The sequence below is a fragment of the Phyllobates terribilis genome, unplaced genomic scaffold (genome assembly GCF_046119375.1).
Source record: "Phyllobates terribilis strain yellow unplaced genomic scaffold, ASM4611937v1 Scaffold_136__1_contigs__length_4911898, whole genome shotgun sequence".
Lineage (NCBI taxonomy): Eukaryota > Metazoa > Chordata > Amphibia > Anura > Dendrobatidae > Phyllobates > Phyllobates terribilis.
This window is the reverse complement of record NW_027362896.1, coordinates 1,884,055-1,903,596: the sequence shown is the minus strand read 5'-3', so window position 1 is coordinate 1,903,596 and position 19,542 is coordinate 1,884,055. Positions and strand designations below refer to the sequence as shown.

Below are 19,542 nucleotides of genomic sequence, written 5' to 3'. Positions count from 1 at the left end.
ACGATAATGTATGTAAAGCGCTGCGGAATATGTTAGCGCTATATAAAAATAAAGATTATTATTATCTTCAGTCTGGCTGGCACCGACACAAAATATGGAATATCTGAAGTTCTATACTTCTGATAATATTGGGACACGTATTTTTAGTGGCAGGATCAGCTAAGGAACAATATGCATAATTTTCCGTAGCTGTATGCCCCTCCAGTGAGCGGTAATGCAAAAGTACAAAATAACGGACCGCAGCTATGCCATGTGTGGTCTCTCTAAAGAAAGGTAAATTCACAATGGAAAATATGTTATCACTTTCTGGCTTCTGCGATCAACCAGAGATAAGTTATCGCAGAAGCCAGATATTTTAATAAAACCTTAAAGGGCGGAGACCACCCATGTGAGGTCATCGCAGGGGAGTATGTGGGCAGGTTCCCCCTTCGGCATAAAAGACCCCGCTGAAGATGGGTCAATGCTCATTGCAGAGAGGTATATATATTCTATAAGCAAGGGGTTCCGTTCGATAACGGTCAAATTGGAGCGCCTCCCCTCCAGCTAAACTGAATAGTCTCTGCGATCTGTCTAGTAAGTAAGTTTGTTTTCTTAATCCCTTTTTATTTAGTGTAAAATATTGTGTGACCTCCCCGGTGTCGTCACTGTCGTTCCTGACAGTCCATTAAATGTATGAGGGCCACCCACACTGTTTCAGGGTCCCCTATACTAGTTATAAGGGCCCCGACATCGTACCACAAGTTTTAATAAAAAGAAAATCATATACTCACCTAATCCAAGATCCTGACAAGTCCAGCTGCAATGCAATGCGGTGCCATAGCGCCAACGCATTATACATGCTGATTAATTAAGGGCAGTGTATATACAGTGCTATATGCACTGACTGTTCACTCCTGGACTTGGCTACAGGTTATGCATAATATAATAAATACATATATTGTGACAAAGTCACTAGTAAAGTGCTGGAGGGGAGATATGTTTCCCTGAGGCTGTTGGCATCAGTGAAATAGTAGGAATGGGCCCTAAACTCCAGAGTGTTTCAGCAGATAGTTCAACTATGGGGGTTGCCTTAAATAGATTTGTTTGCCAACAGACAACAGAAAGGTGAAAAAGATCTGTTCACTAGACCCAAGGAGAAACCCGTATGCGGTAGATGCCCTCCAAATTTCCTGGGACTTCAAGATTGCTTATGCCTTCCCTCCGATAGCGATGATTCCAGATGTGAAAAAGATCAGGGAGGATCAGGCAAGAGTGATTCTGAATGCCCCTTTCTGGCCAAAAAGACCATGGTTTTCCTTACTAAGAATAATGTCACTGTCAGATCCATGGATCCTGCCGGAGATCCCAGATCTTCTTACGCAGGGGCCAATATTCCACACTCAAGTAAAGGGCTTCCTTCTAGCAGCGTGGAATTTGAAAGGGAAATATTGATTAACAAAGGGTTTTCACCACTCTTAGATTCCACCTTGCTAGGAAGTAGAACACTTATAACAACAAGAATTTATGGCGGGACACGGAAAAAGTTCTTGGAGCTTTTAGGGAAGCTATTGAGTCAAAAGCCTCCAGTCTTGTCCCATCATGGAGTTCCTTCAGATGTGGTTTGAACTGGGGTTAGCTACTGATTGTAACATACCTGGCGGCGTCCTTGCATAGTGGTCCATCTTCCACTGTGCAAGAGCGCGTACTTGATCTCCAGTCCAGGGTGTCTCTCTGGCTTCCCTCCATGCTGTCTGTTTGTGTCTGTTTCTGCTGCTTAAGGGCGGCGCCCGATCACTTCCTGCTTTTTGTACCTGCTGCAGGCACACCCCTTGTGCGTCCTCAGCCTATTGCTGTCTATCACCTGGTATTTAAATCAGCTGCCCCAATTAACTGATGCCTGAGCATCTTGCCCTGTCAGTTGGCTTTTGTCTCTGACATGCCAGGTCCTGTCTATGTTACCTGTCTTGCAGTATCTGTTCCCATGTCTGTACTGTGTCCTATCTGTGTACCTTAACCTGCAGTCTGTACTCGTTCCTTGCCTGTTCGTTCCGCCCTCCTGGAGGCTGTATTTCCAGGCCAGTCTGAACACGCTCCTTGCCTGTTCGTCCTGCCTCTCTGGGGGCCGTATTCCCAGACCCGCTCCTGTATCCCGCTGCAGTGTCGGTCTCCTCCGTACACTCAGTTCCAGTCTGAACTCTCTCCTATCTTTTACCTGTTTTTTCTCTATGTCCGTTCCATTCCTTTTTCTGCAGAGTCTGAACTCGTACCTAACTCCTGCTCGTTGTCACTGTACTTCCGTTTGTGAGTTTGTGGTCCACTCGCTACTTCTCTGCAAGTACCTTGTGGGTATCTGGTTCTGCCTTTCCCTTCTAGTCTGTTCCGTGTGAACAGAGCCCTGTTCCTCGCGTCTGCGGTTTTCGCTTTGCTCAGCTCTGTCCGCCGCGTCTGCGGTTTTCGCTTTGCTCTGCTCTGTCTGCCCCGTCTGCGGTTTTCGCTTTGCTCTGCTCTGTCCGCCCCGTCTGCGGTTTTCGCTTTGCTCTGCTCTGTCCGCCCCGTCTGCGGTTTTCGCTTTGCTCTGCTCTGTCCCCCGCGTCTGCGGTTTTCGCTTTGCTCTGCTCTGTCCCCCGCGTCTGCGGTTTTCGCTTTGCTCAGCTCTGTCCGCCGCGTCTGCGGTTTTCGCTTTGCTCAGCTCTGTCTACCGCGTTTGCGGTTTCAAATTTGTCTCCCAGTCTGTACTGGACCCTACCCAGCCTGTGCTCTAGTCTGCCTGTTCCTGTATTCCCCGGTGTGGGTCAACAGCCGTGTCCGGAGTCTGACCTGGAGTAGACCCTGGTTCCTCTGCTCGGTTCCTCCCTGGTGCACTGGCGTCGTATGCCGTCGTGCGACCTTGGTCGGATCGGGCAGATACTTAGTTACGCCCCTCCAGGCACTCTCCGGTTCATGGCACAGTGGAATCACTACATAAACACGCACACGCCAGTCAGTCCGGGCGTGTGCATAACAGCATGCTCAGGCCATGGTTCCCGTTGAGCCCCACGGCCTTCGCTCTCTGAGAAGTTTTCCAGCGAATACATACATTAAAAATAAATAAATAAAAAATTTTTTTTTCTCAGCTGAGTTCCAGGCGAATTACGCACCCGTCCAGATGGATCTATCTGCTCTCGTTCCTGCGGATCCGCCACGTTACTATGGGGATCCAAGACAAAGTCGTGCATTTGTGGAGCAATGCATGCTACACTTCAAGTTCTACCCTCTATGTTTTCCCACCGATCGGGTTAAGGTGGCATTCATTATGTCTTACCTGGCGGGTGATGCCTTGGAATGGATCAACCCCCTATATGAAACACAGGATCCGATCCTCCTGGACCTAATGGCCTTCCTGGTGGCCTTTCTAATGGTCTTCGATGATCCTAACCCGGAGGCTCCTGCTGAAGCTTCACCTCCCAATATCCCGGAGCAGCCCCGATGGGTAATGTGTGTGGGTAGCGCAATAGTCCTCCAGCCCAATGAGACTACTGCCCACCCAGAATCCTCACAGGGTGACTACGCTTTCCGGAATACTTCTCCCAACCTCAAGAGGCAGTCCAGACGTGCTAGACGTAGAGGCAAGCCGTCACGCCAGGGTCTGTCCTCCCTGAGACCTCCTGACCCCAACCTTGAAGTCCCTACTGAAGCTTCATCTCCCTGTATCCCGGAGAAGCCCCAACGGGTAATGTGCGTGGGTAGTGCACCGGTTCTCCTGCCCGAAGAGACTTCTGCCCATCCAGACTCCACACAGGAGAACTTCCTGCACCCGGCATCAGATGCTTCACCCACTTTAACCGGTGTGCATGTCCAAGGATGCTCCAAAGCTGTGGTTACCTCTGAGTCTGTGCACCTCTACTACCTGGTGGAGGACCCCCTGTTGCCTCCTGAATCCTCCGGGATACCACTTGATGACAAATGGAGAGAGACTTCTCTACACTCAGTACTCGATACTTTGTCCGCTTCGTCCTGTGAGCCTGACAATGGGTACCCCAAAGTGGTAGTTACCCCCGAGTCTCTACACCCCTCCGACCAGGCGGAGGACCTCCAGTTGTCTCCAGAACCCTTCGGGGTGCTACCTGGTAGCGAAAGGACAGAGACTCTCCTATACTCTGTACCTGATACCTCGCTCGCTTCGTCCAGTGAGTCCAACCTAGTGTACTCCGAAGCAGAGGTTACTCCCGAGTCTCTGCACCCCTCCGACCAGGCGGAGGACCTCCAGTCGTCTCCAGAACCCTACGGGGTGCTACCTGGTAGCGAAAGGACAGAGACTCTCCTATACTCTGTACCTGATACCTAGCTCGCTTCGTCCAGTGAGTCCAACCTAGTGTACTCCGAAGCAGAGGTCACTCCCGAGTCTCTACACCCCTCCGACCAGGCAGAGGACCTCCAGTTGTCTCCAGAACCCTTCGGGGTGCCACCTGGTGGTGAATGGACAGAGACTTTCCTATATCCTGGATCTGATACCTCGCTTGCTTCGTCCAGTGAGTCCGACCTAGTGTACTCTGAAGCAGATGTTTTCCCCGAGCCTCTGCACTCTTCTGACCCGGCAGAGGACCTCCAGTTGTTTCCTGACTCCTCCGGGGTACCACCAGATAACAAAGAGACAGTGACTTTTTCTCACCCTGTACCTGATAACCCGTCTATTTATTCCTGTGAATTTGACAAGATGTACCTCGAAGCAGAGGTTATCCCCGAGTCTCTACACCCCTCCGACCAGGCGGAGGACCTCCAGTTGTCTCCTGAACCCTTCGGGGTGCTACCTGATAACGAATGGACAGGTACTCTTCTATATTCGGTACCTGATACCTCGCCCGCTTCATCCAGCGAGTCCGACCTAGTGTACTCCGAAGCAGAGGTTACCCCCGAGTCTCTGCACTACTCCGACCCGGCGGAGGACCCCCAGTTGTTTTCTGAATCCTCCTGGGTACCACCAGATAACAAGGTAACAGGGACTTTTCTACATCTTGTACCTGATTCCTCGCCCATTTCATCCTGTGAGTTTGACAAGATGTACCCCGAAGCAGAGGTTACCCCCGAGTCTCTGCACTCCTTCAACCCGGCGGAGGACTTCCAGTTGTCTCCTGAACCCTCTGGGGTGCTACCTGATAATAAGTGGAGAGAGACTTCCTTGTGTGCTGTTCCTGGTACTCCACCTGTTTCGTCTGTTGCTGAGGATGGCTGGATAGGAGGTAGCATCCTAGCTACCCAGATGAGACCAGTTTCTCCAGTGGACAGTGGAAGTGATCTCCTTGAAGTAAAGGATTGGCCCTCGAGTTCCCTGCGGAACATTCTGGCAGGCCTGAAGAAGAGGGGGCGTAAGGGGGGGGTACTGTAACATACCTGGCGGCGTCCTTGCATAGTGGTCCATCTTCCACTGTGCAAGAGCGCGTACTTGATCTCCAGTCCAGGGTGTCTCTCTGGCTTCCCTCCATGCTGTCTGTTTGTGTCTGTTTCTGCTGCTTAAGGGCGGCGCCCGATCACTTCCTGCTTTTTGTACCTGCTGCAGGCACACCCCTTGTGCGTCCTCAGCCTATTGCTGTCTATCACCTGGTATTTAAATCAGCTGCCCCAATTAACTGATGCCTGAGCATCTTGCCCTGTCAGTTGGCTTTTGTCTCTGACATGCCAGGTCCTGTCTATGTTACCTGTCTTGCAGTATCTGTTCCCATGTCTGTACTGTGTCCTATCTGTGTACCTTAACCTGCAGTCTGTACTCGTTCCTTGCCTGTTCGTTCCGCCCTCCTGGAGGCTGTATTTCCAGGCCAGTCTGAACACGCTCCTTGCCTGTTCGTCCTGCCTCTCTGGGGGCCGTATTCCCAGACCCGCTCCTGTATCCCGCTGCAGTGTCGGTCTCCTCCGTACACTCAGTTCCAGTCTGAACTCTCTCCTATCTTTTACCTGTTTTTTCCGTTCCATTCCTTTTTCTGCAGAGTCTGAACTCGTACCTAACTCCTGCTCGTTGTCACTGTACTTCCGTTTGTGAGTTTGTGGTCCACTCGCTACTTCTCTGCAAGTACCCTGTGGGTATCTGGTTCTGCCTTTCCCTTCTAGTCTGTTCCGTGTGAACAGAGCCCTGTTCCTCGCGTCTGCGGTTTTCGCTTTGCTCTGCTCTGTCCGCCCCGTCTGCGGTTTTCGCTTTGCTCTGCTCTGTCCGCCCCGTCTGCGGTTTTCGCTTTGCTCTGCTCTGTCCGCCGCGTCTGCGGTTTTCGCTTTGCTCTGCTCTGTCCGCCGCGTCTGCGGTTTTTGCTTTGCTCAGCTCTGTCCGCCGCGTCTGCGGTTTTTGCTTTGCTCAGCTCTGTCCGCCGCGTCTGCGGTTTTTGCTTTGCTCAGCTCTGTCCGCCGCGTCTGCGGTTTTCGCTTTGCTCAGCTCTGTCCACCGCGTCTGCGGTTTTCGCTTTGCTCAGCTCTGTCTACCGCGTTTGCGGTTTCGAATTTGTCTCCCAGTCTGTACTGGACCCTACCCAGCCTGTGCTCTAGTCTGCCTGTTCCTGTATTCCCCGGTGTGGGTCAACAGCCGTGTCCGGAGTCTGACCTGGAGTAGACCCTGGTTCCTCTGCTCGGTTCCTCCCTGGTGCACTGGCGTCGTATGCCGTCGTGCGACCTTGGTCGGATCGGGCAGATACTTAGTTACGCCCCTCCAGGCACTCTCCGGTTCATGGCACAGTGGAATCACTACATAAACACGCACACGCCAGTCAGTCCGGGCGTGTGCATAACACTGATACTCTTAAGATCCAAGTATCAGCTTGGAGGCACTGTATAGTTGTAATCTCGCAGCCAATAAGTGGATATCAAGGTTTATAAAATCCTGTGATAGGTCCAGGCCAGTTCCAATCCCTAAACCTGGTGCTAGAAGTATTGACTAAAGTCCCATTTTAACCCTCCTTATACACAGATATGAGGATGGAGTCATGATAAGACCTGGTCCGGCTTATCTTCCTAAGGTAGCGTTAAAATTTCATTGGAGTCAAGAAATTATCCTGCCCTCCTTTTGTAATAACCCTAAGAATTCAGGGGAGGAGAAATTTCATAATCTTGATGTTAGAAGGGCACTGTTACAGTATATGCCACTGTCAATCATGTCAGTGTCATGTATAATAAAAATGTGTGTTGTGGTAAAGGGGAACTCAGCCACCTCACTCCGCGGGGTGCTTCTGCTGAGGATCCCCTAAAGCGAGTCAGTATGAGTGCTATGGGCGATGGGAGCAGGCACGGACACTAGTAAGCAGGTCGGCCCGTGCAGGTGACTAGTGTCATTCCAGATGGTGACATGGTCGGTGGTAGCTGCCCCATGACTAGCACGGCTCCAGAGATAATGAGAGAGGATGGGGAGAAACACTGGGATCATAGGGAAAGCGGTCCCGTGCCGCCGACCAGGGTCACGACGGACTGTGACATGGCCGGTCGAAGCTGCCACATAGCTAGCACGGCCCCCCAGATAGCCATGAGGGATGGAAGAGTAGGCCCTACCACCAGGCAAGGTAAAAGAAAGGTGTGTCCCCCTGTCTGTCAGGAGTATGGGAGGAAGGTATCCATATCCTGTCAAAGGTGTTGGGAAATGTAAACTAAAAATATGGGTCCCATTATTATCGGAAGTGTAGAACTCCAGATATTCCATATATCATGTCGGTGCCGGACAGACTATAGATTTCTGTTGAATTCTTTTGAACCCCGAGATTAAATCTTCCTCATCTACGTGTAAATTTATCACAAGCCTGTGTCACTGGAAAATACACTCTCATGCTAATTGGATTTGCTACTAGTGATGAGCGAGCACTAAAATGCTTGGGTCGAGCAAATTGGAATGCTCAAGTGTTAGGTCTAAGTAACGAGCCCAATGTAAGTCTATGGGAAACTCGAGCATTTTTCCAGCGGTCTGCAGAGGGCCTAAAAATTGCTCAAATCGATGGGAACAGTGCTCAAATGATTTGGGAGCAGCATGGGGGAGACCCCTGGAAGCATTCCTAACTCTCAGGTCACTGCTGTCAACAATGTTGTGAGAGGTATTTAAGCCACTTTTACGGACTCGCAATAAAACATACAAAAACAAAATGGATTTTCCTGGGAAATATGTTAAGGAACATCCTGTCCAGGGTAATGACTTATATATAAGGCAAAATAAATAAGCAAAAGCAAAACTGCTCCTCCACACCTTGGGCTATGTTCACACGTTTTTCATGCGTTTTTGCACTTTGGTATTGCTTTCAACTGTGACAAATGCATTCACCGGGAAATGTCATTTTAACATTTTACAACCTTATCTGGCCATGTAGTGTGTGACACATCATGACACATCCTGTTTCATTTATGAAGGAGGGCTTGTGAAAGTCAAAAACACTATTTTTACAGCCTTACTATTCTTAAAGGGCCAGCATTTGGCTATGCTTTGTTGTTCCCATTATTAAAGAGTGGGTCTCCTATACTGTTATTGCGTATGCAGTGACTGCAAGGGCTGCAAAAAATTTGGACGCGCCCCAGTACCCCTTTGAAGAGACATAGAGGAGGGTCTCAGTAAAAAAATGTTCCCATTATAAAGGAGTGGGTCTCCTATAGTGGTTATGTCCATGCTGTGACTTAAAGAGCTGCCAAAATTTGGGAAAAACCCCACGAACAATTTAAACACACATAGAGCTGGACCATAGTAATGAGTATGACATGTTCGCATTTGAAAGGTGAGGGTCTGCCATACAGTTATAGGGTATGCAGTGAGTCCAACGGCTGCCAAAATTTAGTAAAAACCCCAATAACAATTTTGAACACACATAGAGCCACAGTAATGACATGTTCCAATTAGAAATGAGTGGGTCTCCCATACTGTTTGCCTATGCAGTGAATACAATGGCTATCAAAAATTTGGAGAAACTCCAATGCCCCTTGCAAGAGACGTAGTGGTCGGAGGGCCTCCTGAAAACAATGTTCCCATTATTTGGAAGTGGGTCTCCCATATTGTTTGCCTATGCAGTGAATGCAACAGCTGCCAAAAATTTGGAGGAGCTCCAATGCCCCTTGCGTGAGACGGAGATATGGTGGTGGAGGATGAGGAGAAGGAGGAGGACAAGAGCAAATAGACAAAATCAGTAAGCGTATACCCATGTCTGGGTATGAAGACAGAGGTACATGTAAATAGAGTTAGACCTCCCAAAAAAAGACACAGTATTTGAGTTTGTTACGCTGCTTTCATTCGGTGGTGTTGCGAAGTCTGGCCCAATCCAGCCCTTGTTCATTTTTATAAGAGTCAGCTTGTCAGCATTTTCAGTTGACAAGCGGATTCGCCTATCTGTTATAATTCCACCAGCGGCACTAAAACCCCGCTCTGACAAAACGCTAGCGGCCGGACAGGCCAGGACCTTCAAGGCATAAAGAGCCAGTTCATGCCACATGTCCAGCTTTGGATACCAATAATTGGATAATATTATTGGACACCAATAATTATAAGGCACAGAGGAATCACGGAGGACGTTGGTACGGTCGGTAAGGTACTCCCTCAGCATCTTCCGAAACCTTTCCCTCCTTGTGAGTATACTCCGCACATCAGGGCTTCTGCGATGGGAGGGTCTGAGAAAACTGTCCCAGAACTTTGACAGTGTTCCTCTGCCTCTGCTGGATTGCATTTGTGTCTTTCTCACCTGTACTCCTTGGTTGTCCAACGAACTGTGACCTCTGCCACCAGCGTTTTCAGATGGGAATTTTTTTAATAATTTTGCAACAAGGGCATTCTGGTACTGACCCATTTTATTAGGCCTCTCTGGCGTGGGAATGAGAGACAGAAAGTTCTTCTTGTAGCATGGGTCTAGAAGTGTCACCAACCAGTAATGACTGGCACCCAAAATTTGGACAACGCGAAGGTCACGGGAAAGGCAGCGTATCATAATCTCAACCATGTGTGCCAGACTGCAAAGAGGCAAGACTTTCGTGTCCTCACCAAGAGGATGACTGACCATGCTCTCCTCCTCATTTTCCTCCTCCTCATCCCTGTCCTCAGGCCATCCACGCTGAATAGACGGTATGACAGTTGTGCAGGTTGTACCGTCTATAGCGCAGTAAACTAGCTCCTGTTCTTCCTCCTCCTCTTCCTTATTGTCATCCAATCCACGTTGGGATGAGATGTGGCTGGGCTGTGTGTAATCACCCTGTATGGTTCATTGCTCCATTTCATCATGCTCCGCCTGCAATGCATCCTCTTTAATTGTGAGCAGAGAGCATTTCAGAAGACAGAGAAGCGGGATTATGGCGTCATCGCCGCTCACCATCTTTTTGGAGTCTTCAAAGTTTTGGAGGATGGTACAGATGTCTGACATCCTTGTCCACTCCTGAGGTCTTATGTGTGGAGTCTGACCTGAATACCGACGGCCTTGTTGATGCTGGTAGTCAACAACTGCCCTCTTCTGCTGAAAAATCCTTCCCAACATCTGTAATGCAGCGTTCCAACACGTGTGGACATTGCAGATCAGTCGGTAAGCTGGAAGCTGCAAACCTTGCTGAAGCACGGCAAGGGCGGCGGAAGCTGTAGCTGACTTTCTAAAATGGGCACATAGGCGGCGTACTTTGACAAGCAGATCCGGGTAGGTTTTGATAAAACGCTGAACCACGAGGTAAAGCACATGGGCCAGGCATGGTACGTGTGTGAGCTCGCTTCGCCTCAGAGATGCCACCGGGTTCCAGCCATTGTCACACACGACCATGCCTGGCTGTAGGGTCAGTGGTGTCAGCCACAGATCTGCCTACTCTTTCAGAGCTGTCCACAACTCTTCAGCACTGTGCAGTTTGTCATCTAAGCATATTAGCTTCAGCACAGCCTGTTGCCGCTTGGCCGAGGCAGTGCTGCAGTGCTTCCAGCTTGCGACTGATGTGGTCATTTCAGAAATGGAGGATGAGGAGATGCAGGAACTGTAGAATGTGGGGACAACCCTGGTTAACCCAGAGCCCGCAACCCTCGGTTTCTGGAGGACGTGTTCCGTCCCAAGGTCCGACTGAGTCCGGGTTTCCATTAAATTAACCCAGTGTGCCATCAGCGAGATGCACTGTCTCTGCCCACAAGTACTTGTCCACGTGTCCGTGGTTATGTGGACTTTCCTAGTAACTCCGTTGTTGAGGGCACGACTAATGTTGTTGGACACGTGCTCGTGTAATGCGGGGATGGCACACCGGGAGAAATAGTGGCGGCTGGGAACAGAGTACCAAGGGACGGCCGTCACCATCAGGTTGCGGAAAGCTTCCGTCTCTACCAGCCTTAAGGGCAACATTTCGAGCGCAAGCATTCGCGAAATGTGTGAATTTAGTAGTGTGGCCTGTGGGGCATTGGCTGCATATTTGCGCTTGTGTTCCAAGGACTGGGATAGGAACAACTGAATTCTGCGCTGGGACAAGGACGTGAACGTGCTTGCTGATGGTACTAGTTGAGAGTGTGCAACGACAGGTGCAGGCTGGGAGGCATCTTGGCATGCGCCATAGACAGGGGATTGGCGTGCACGCTAAACAGTGGAAGAAGCAGTGGTGTCACCCGCAGACACATCCTGGACCCTGGGGTTCGGCCCACTTAGCCAGGTGCTTTGATGCCATGTGCCCAATCATACTGGTGGTGGTTAGGCTGCTAATTTTGCTACCCCTGCTGATGCTGTCCTGGCAGGTGGTGCAAATGGCCTTTTTAGGGTTATCTGCGGAGTCTTTAAAAAACAACCAGACTCGGGAAGACCATATTGTTGTACTGGCAACTTCCGTCGTGTTGGCGTTATGAGGAACGCTTTCTCACCTTGTGTCTGCTGCCACCACATTGCTTCTTCCTGCCTGTTGTGGTGCTACGCCTACCTCCCCCTGTGTGCTGCTGTCCTTGCTCTGTTTTTCCCAAGTTGGGTCATTTAATACATCATCCGCCACCTCATCTTCCACTTCCGCACCCTAGTCCTCCTCCTGACTTTCTGGCATTTGTGTCGCATCATCATCATCCACCTTTTGTGACAGTAATTGCACTTTCCCACTGTTGCCTTCGTGTGACCGTGGCTGCTCCAATATTTGGACATCGCTACACGCGTTCTCCTCTTGACTCGCTAGAAGCTGGCCGGGCGAGAGGCCTGAATCTACAAATGCAAACGTGAACAGCTCTTCTGAGTGTCCAAGTGTGGGATCAGTTGTCTCCGGCACTCGGCATGGAGGACAATATTTTCCACGTTTACGAGAAATAGCTGATTTTGGAACGCAGTTATATGTGATATATCTGACCGTGAACCACAGTTTTAAATAGCAGGCCTGTAATTTACTAATATTATTCTACACAGAGACCTAGTGTGAATAGCTTGACCAACACACTGCAATGACATGAAAATGGAAGAAATGGCTGATTTTGGAACACTGTTATAGGTGATATGTCTGACAGAGACCCACGGTTTTAAATAGCACGGTTTTAATTTACTAATACTATTCTTCACAGACACCTAGTGTGAATAGCTTGACCGACACACTGCAACAGAATGGAAAAGGAGGCCAATATTTTCCACGTTCATTTCAAATTTCTGTATTTTTATTACTGAAATATGGAACAGATCTGGCTGTATTCTGCAGTGCTAACAAGCAAATGGTGCCGAAAACGGTGTACTCTGGATTGCTTTTTAAGCAAATAACCAGGATTAAGATAAAAAAAAAAATTGCCCTGGCCCCTGATATCTGGGGCTATGTCTACAAATATCTGTAATTATTACTGCAGCGGCAGACAGGACGTTTAATGGACCCTCTTGTGCTGTGTCATGCACTGCAGTCTGCCACGTACACTGCCTGCCTAACTCCTGCCTAGCACTGATTATTTGCAGCTGGATTAGTCCTCCGAAGGACTGTTAGTTCAGATGGAAATGTATATATGTTGTGGAATACCTATACTAACTATAAACAAGCAAATCTCTCATTGACTCAACAGCACCTCTCTCTACTTTGCCTGTTTCCGGGTAGACTGTGACGAGCATAGCAGCGCCAGGTCTTACATACCTGATGACGCTGTGCAGCCAGCCAATCACTAATGCCCACAACCAACATGGCTACGGCATTACAGTGTGTGGCAGGCAATCCCTGCATGTTAATTGGCTCGCTAAAGAGCACCAAACATGCAGGTAGGGGACCCGAGTTCCCGCCTGAGCAACCCGGAAATACTCGCCGAGCTTGTCGAGCACCTTGATGCTGGCGCGAGTACCGGGCAGTGGCGAGCACGTTCTCACCTATTTGCCACCTCTCCTTGTACTAGCATATACCTACAAGATACTTCTCCTGTGTGTGATTAACTTGCATACTAGCTTCTTCTCAGAGTGTAAGCTCTTTATCCCTTGAAAAATACTATAGGGGAAGAGGGAAGAGTGGCTTGTGGGAAAAGAGAGATTTTCAATATTTCTACGACCACTTATAACAACAAGAATTTACGACGAGACATGGAAAAAATTCTTGGAGCTTTTAGGGAAGCCATTGGCTCAAAAGCCTCCAGTCTTGTCCCATCATGGAGTTTCTTCAGATGTGGTTCGAACTGGGGTTAGCTACTGATACTCTTAAGATCCAGGTATCAGCTTTGGAGGCACTGTATAGTTGTAATTTCGCAGCCAATAAGTGGATATCAAGGTTCATAAAATCCTGTGATAGGTCCAGGCCAATTTCAGTCCCTAATCCTGGTGCTAGAAGTATTGACCAATGTCCCATTTTAACCCATGCAGGAGTTGTCGGCTAAGTATCTTACCTTCAAAACTATCATATTGGTAGCTTTGACATCAGCTCATAGGGTGAGTGATATATAGGCCCCTTCTACAAACCCTCTCATACACAGATGAGGATGGAGTAATATTAAGACCTGAAACGGCTTCTCTTCCTAAGGTAGCATTAAAATTTCATTGGATTGGAGTTAAGAAATTATCCTGCCCTCCTTTTGTAATAACCCTAAGAATTCAGAGGAGGAGAAATTTCAGAATATTGATGTTAGAAGGGCACTGTTACAGTATATGTCTATGACCAGCCAGTGGAGGGAGGCCCAATCCCGGTTTGTAGTCTTGTTACGGGGTAACAAAAGGCACCATTGCAAGATGGATTAGGGAGGCCATTAGTTTAGCCTGCTCTGCTAGTGGTTCTACGATCCCTGACGGCATCAAGGCTCACTTCACCAGAGCTGTGGCGACTTCCTGGGTAAAGAAAGCGGGAGGTATCAATTGATCAAATTTGTAAGGTTGCTACCTGGTCCTCATCATCTACTTTCTTTAAACTCTACAGGCTGGATCTTTCTTACTCTGCTGACTTAACCTTTGGTAGAAGGGTACTGCAAGCGGTGGTCTCTCTCTACAGTGTTTCAAATTCTTCAGAAATCTCTCAGGTGTGGGTGAAGGGAAAACACAGAGATTACTTACCGATAGACGATTTTTCCAGAACCCATGACAGCACCCATATATCCCCCCCCATCATCCCATTTTTCACCATATGGGTGTGCACTATAAATTGGGTGATTTTGTGATGTGGTGTGGGTTATGTATATAATTATTTTGGAGGTCCTCTCATGTTCTGCAACCCAACTGATGTGGGGAGAGGTATTACCCTTTTATTTCAGTAAGTTTCCTGTTCTTGCACAGTGGAATCTCAAGTGTGCTGTTATGGATTCTGGAAAAAAACAGCTACCCGGTAAGTAACCTCAGTGTTTTACATTGACAGATGATGGATCTGAGTGGGGACTTGTTTTTTTATGAGATGAGTAGAAGTTTTTTTGGTATTATTTTTGCCTACATAACTTTTTTGTGGCTTTTTATTCCATATTTGGGGAGCAGAATGAACCAACAGTTGAACATGAGGTTTTCTATCAGACTGTGAACTGTCATTGTCTTGGTGAATAATTCAATATTTTTACATAACCTGCCATTTTTACATACATTTTAAGTAGAAATGTTTAAAAATATAAAATTAAATTATATTTTATCTTGGCAGATGACTGTACCAGGAGATCAGAGGGACAGCTGACATCTTCAATTTTTAAATCAGATGATCTTGAGATCCCACAGGATACAATTAAAGTGAATGCCATTACTCCAGATATACCATCATCCCTTCACAGCAAAGATCTGTCATCTGATCCTTTGAAACAGGTTCTGTCTTCTGATTCATTATCGACTACTAAGGAAAATCAAAGTCACAAAATAAGCATTAAAAAACGAACTGCTCCTAAATCAAAGCCATATACTTGTTCAAAATATGGAAATAGTTTTCCCCTCAAAAAGTTTTTTCTTAAACATCAAAAAATCCACACAGCGGAGAAAAGATTTTCATGTTCAAAGTGTGGGAAATGTTTTAAACAGAAATCAGAACTGGTTAATCACCAGAGAATCCACACAGGGGAGAAGCCTTTTTTATGTTCAGAATGTGGGAAATGTTTTAACCGTAAATCAGCTTTGGTTAGGCACCAGAGAACTCACACAGGAGAGAAGCCTTTTTTATGTTCAGAATGTGGGAAATGTTTCAACCATAAATCAGTTTTGGTTAATCACCAGAGAACCCACACAGGGGAGAAGCCTTTTTTATGTTCACAATGTGGGAAATGTTTTAACCATAAATCAATTTTGGTTAATCACCAGAGAACTCACACAGGGGAGAAGCCTTTTTCCTGTTCAGAATGCGGGAAATGTTTTTTATGGAAATCATCTTTTGTTAAGCACCAAAGATCCCATGCAGGGGAGAAGACTTTTTCCTATTCAGAATGTGGGAAAAGTTTTAGCCGGAAATCACATTTGGTTAAGCACCAGACAACTCACACAGGGGAGGAGCTTTTTTCATGTTCAGAATGTGGGAAATGTTATAACCAGAAATCAGATCTTGTTCGTCACCAGAAAACTCACACAGGGGAGAAGCCATTTTCATGTTCAGAATGTGGGAAATGTTTTTTATGGAAATCATCTCTTGTTAAGCACCAAATAACTCACACAGGGGAGAAACCTTTTTCTTGTTCAGAATGTGGGAAATGTTTTAAACAGAAATCGAATCTTATTATACACCAAAGATCCCACACAGGGGAGAAGCCTTTTTCGTGTTCAGAATGTGGGAAATGTTTTAACCGGAAATCAGATTTAGTTATGCACCAGAGATCCCACACAGGACAGAAGCCTTTTTCATGTTCAGAATGTGGGAAATGCTTTAACCTGAAAGCGCATCTTTATCGCCACCAGAGAACTCACACAGGGGAGAAGCCTTTTTCATGTTCAGAATGTGGGAAATGTTTTAACCAGAAATCAGATTTGGTTAGACACCAGAGAACTCACACAGGGGAGAAGCCTTTTTTCTGTTCAGAATGTGGGAAATATTTTAACCATAAATGGTATCTTGTTATACACCAGAGAACTCACACAGGGGAGAAGCCTGTTTCATGTTCTTAATGAAGGAAATGTTATGCACAGAAATTGACTCTTTATAAACATCAGAGAAGTCACACAGGCGAGAAGCCTTTTTCATATTCAGAATGTAGGAAATGTTTTAACCAAAAATGTAATTTTCTTGAAAGGGGTTGTCCATTACTAGGACAACCCTTTGTCATTCCTCATGTCTTGCCTCGTTAAAATAAAACACTCGGGGGGGGGGGGTGGAGCCTGCTGGTGGACGAGTAAGACGTGCGCACCTGCAGCTCCGTGACTAATCCTCCATTACAGCCACTATCAAACAGTTATTGGTCCCAAACATTTATGGGAAAAGCCAGAAGACTTGCCAAGCTGGCTACCAGTGCAGAGGGCAATTCGAGCAATATAGATCACTTCTTAAACTCAAACACCCCATCCCACGGCAGAAGCACTAGATACTAAATAACGCTGGCAGCTCCCCCGGACTGCTCACATTAGTTAAGGCCTTCCCCACCAAAAAAGATCTGGAGGGGTTCATTAGCAGGAAAAGACAGAGTTCACATTACGGGTTGAGGAGGTGGAGAAGTCTCAGGAAAGTGTACTAAAAGAGCTACAAGCCCATAGGGATATCATTTCCAGCCACACATCTAGGTTGGAGGAGTTAACATCTGGGCTGGAGGACTTAAAACTCGCAACCAGCGGAACAACGTCCGCATCTGCGGTTCGCCGGAATGTATAAATACGTCTGAATTAGACTGTACAGTACAAAAACTGTTTCTGGAACTTTTGGGTGACAATGAAGCAAACTCAATTGAGCTAGACCGTTTACACAGAGCGCTAGGCCCCAAACCATCAATGGACTCGCATCCCAGAGATGTTATTTGCAGAGCTCACTTTTATAAAATAAAAGGAGCTACTATGGCTGCAACCAGACAGAAGAGAGCCATTAACTTCTCAGGATCTCAAATCCTATTGCTCCCACACCTTGCAAGGCACACACTGCAATTAAGAAGAGCTCTGCGACCCTTATTATTCCATCTTAAGGAAAGAGACATTGCTTACAAATGGAGTTTCCTCTTCCAACTGATAGCTTTCAAAGAAGGGAAAATCACAATATTCCGCAGACCTGGTGATCTTGCTAACTTTTTAGGAACTTTTGAGCTTCCAATGGTGGATTTACTAGAATGGCTGCAGAATCCCCAAATTCCGATGGCTCCTGCCAGATGGCAAAGTACACAACGCACCAAGAGACAGAAACTCTCTGAAGATCAGGTTAATGACATTTGACTTTTTCTCATCTGTATAGACTGTTTGATTTAGTTAGGCGTGACTAATCCGGCTCACCTTATTCCGCCCATATGCCGTTACATGGAACCAGACGGGATACTGATGCTTTATAGCCTTATTGTTTATTATTAGATATAATCTCTGTTTCTTTCTCTAGTACCATATTCCATGTTATGCATATATATATATATATACAGTGCCTACAAGTAGTATTCAACCCCCTGTAGATTTAGCTGGTTGACACATGCGGAATTAAATTGGCATTGTGACATTTGTACTGTAGATCAGCCTGGAAGTGGGAAATGCACCGCAGCAAATTTTTATTTATTTATTTTTTTTTAAAACATAAAAAGTTAATTCAGAGTGTCATTTATTATTCAACCCCTCAAACCACAAGAATTCTGTTTGGTCCCCCTAAAGTATTAAGAAGTAGTTCAGGCACCAAGAATAATGAGCTTCACATGTGTGGATTAAAGATCTCTTTTGCCAGCCTTTTCTGACTATTTAAGACCCTCACCAAACTTGTGAACAGCACTCAGACATGGTCAACATGGGAAAGACAAAGGAGCATTCCAAGGCCATCAGAGACAAGATCGTGGAGGGTCACAAGGCTGGCAAGGGGTACAAAACCCTTTCCAAGGAGTTGGGCCTACCTGTCTCCACTGTTGGGAGCATCATCCGTAAGTGGAAGGCTTATGGAACTACTGTTAGCCTTCCACGGCCTGGACAGCCTTTGAAAGTGTCCTCCCGTGCCGAGGCCAGGCTTGTCCGAAGAGTCAAGGCTAACCCAAGGACAACAAGGAAGGAGCTCCGGGAAGATCTCATGGCAGTGGGGACATTGGTTTCAGTCAATACCATAAGTAACGTACTCCACCGCAATGGTCTCCGTTCCAGACGAGCCCGTAAGGTACCTTTACTTTCAAAGTGTCATGTCAAGGCTCGTCTACAGTTTGCTCATGATCACTTGGAGGACACTGAGACAGACTGGTTTAAGGTTCTATGGTCTGATGAGACCAAGATCGAGATCTTTGGTGCCAACCACACACGTGACATTTGGAGACTGGATGGCACTGCATACGACCCCAAGAATACCATCCCTACAGTCAAGCATGGTGGTGGCAGCATCATGCTGTGGGGCTGTTTCTCAGCCAAGGGGCCTGGCCATCTGGTCCGCATCCATGGGAAGATGGATAGCACGGCCTACCTGGAGATTTTGGCCAAGAACCTCCGCTCCTCCATCAAGGATCTTAAGATGGGTCGTAATTTCATCTTCCAACAAGACAACGACCCAAAGCACACAGCCACGAAAACCAAGGCCTGGTTCAAGAGGGAAAAAGTCAAGGTGTTGGAGTGGCCTAGTCAGTCTCCTGACCTTAACCCAATTGAAAACTTGTGGAAGTAGCTCAAGAATAAAGTCCACATGAGACACCCAAAGAACCTAGATAACTTGGAGAAGATCTGCATGGAGGAGTGGGCCAAGATAACTCCACAGACCTGTGCCGGCCTGATCAGGTCTTATAAAAGACGATTATTAGCTGTAATTGCAAACAAGGGTTATTCCACAAAATATTAAACATAGGGGTTGTATAATAATTGACCCACACTTTTATGTTTAAAATTTAATAAAATTCAACTGAGCAACATAACTTTTTGGTTTGTAAGATTTATGCTTCTGTTCATAACACCTACTCTCGTTTGCAGTTTGAAGGCTCTAACTTATTTGCATCTTACCAAACCAGCTAAATCTGCAGGGGGTTGAATACTACTTGTAGGCACTGTATATATATATATATATATATATATATATATATAAAATATATATACACAGTACAGTCCAAAAGTTTTGACACACCTTCTTATTTAAAGATTTTTCTGTATTTTCATGACTATGAAAATTGCACATTCACACTGAAGGCATCAA

The 19,542-nt window shown here is 46.9% G+C and overlaps 1 protein-coding gene across 1 annotated transcript in view; it reads left to right on the top strand.

Annotated features, from left to right (window-relative positions):
- LOC141204974 (uncharacterized) overlaps window positions 1-19,392 on the top strand; it is a 43,412-nt gene extending 24,020 nt beyond the window's left edge. Inside the window, exon 7 of the mRNA XM_073664015.1 lies at window positions 14,938-19,392. Within this exon, the coding sequence (XP_073520116.1) occupies window positions 14,938-16,376 (1,439 nt within the window). The 3' untranslated portion in view covers window positions 16,377-19,392. The remainder of the gene's footprint in view (window positions 1-14,937) is intronic.
- Window positions 19,393-19,542: the final 150 nt, after the last annotated feature.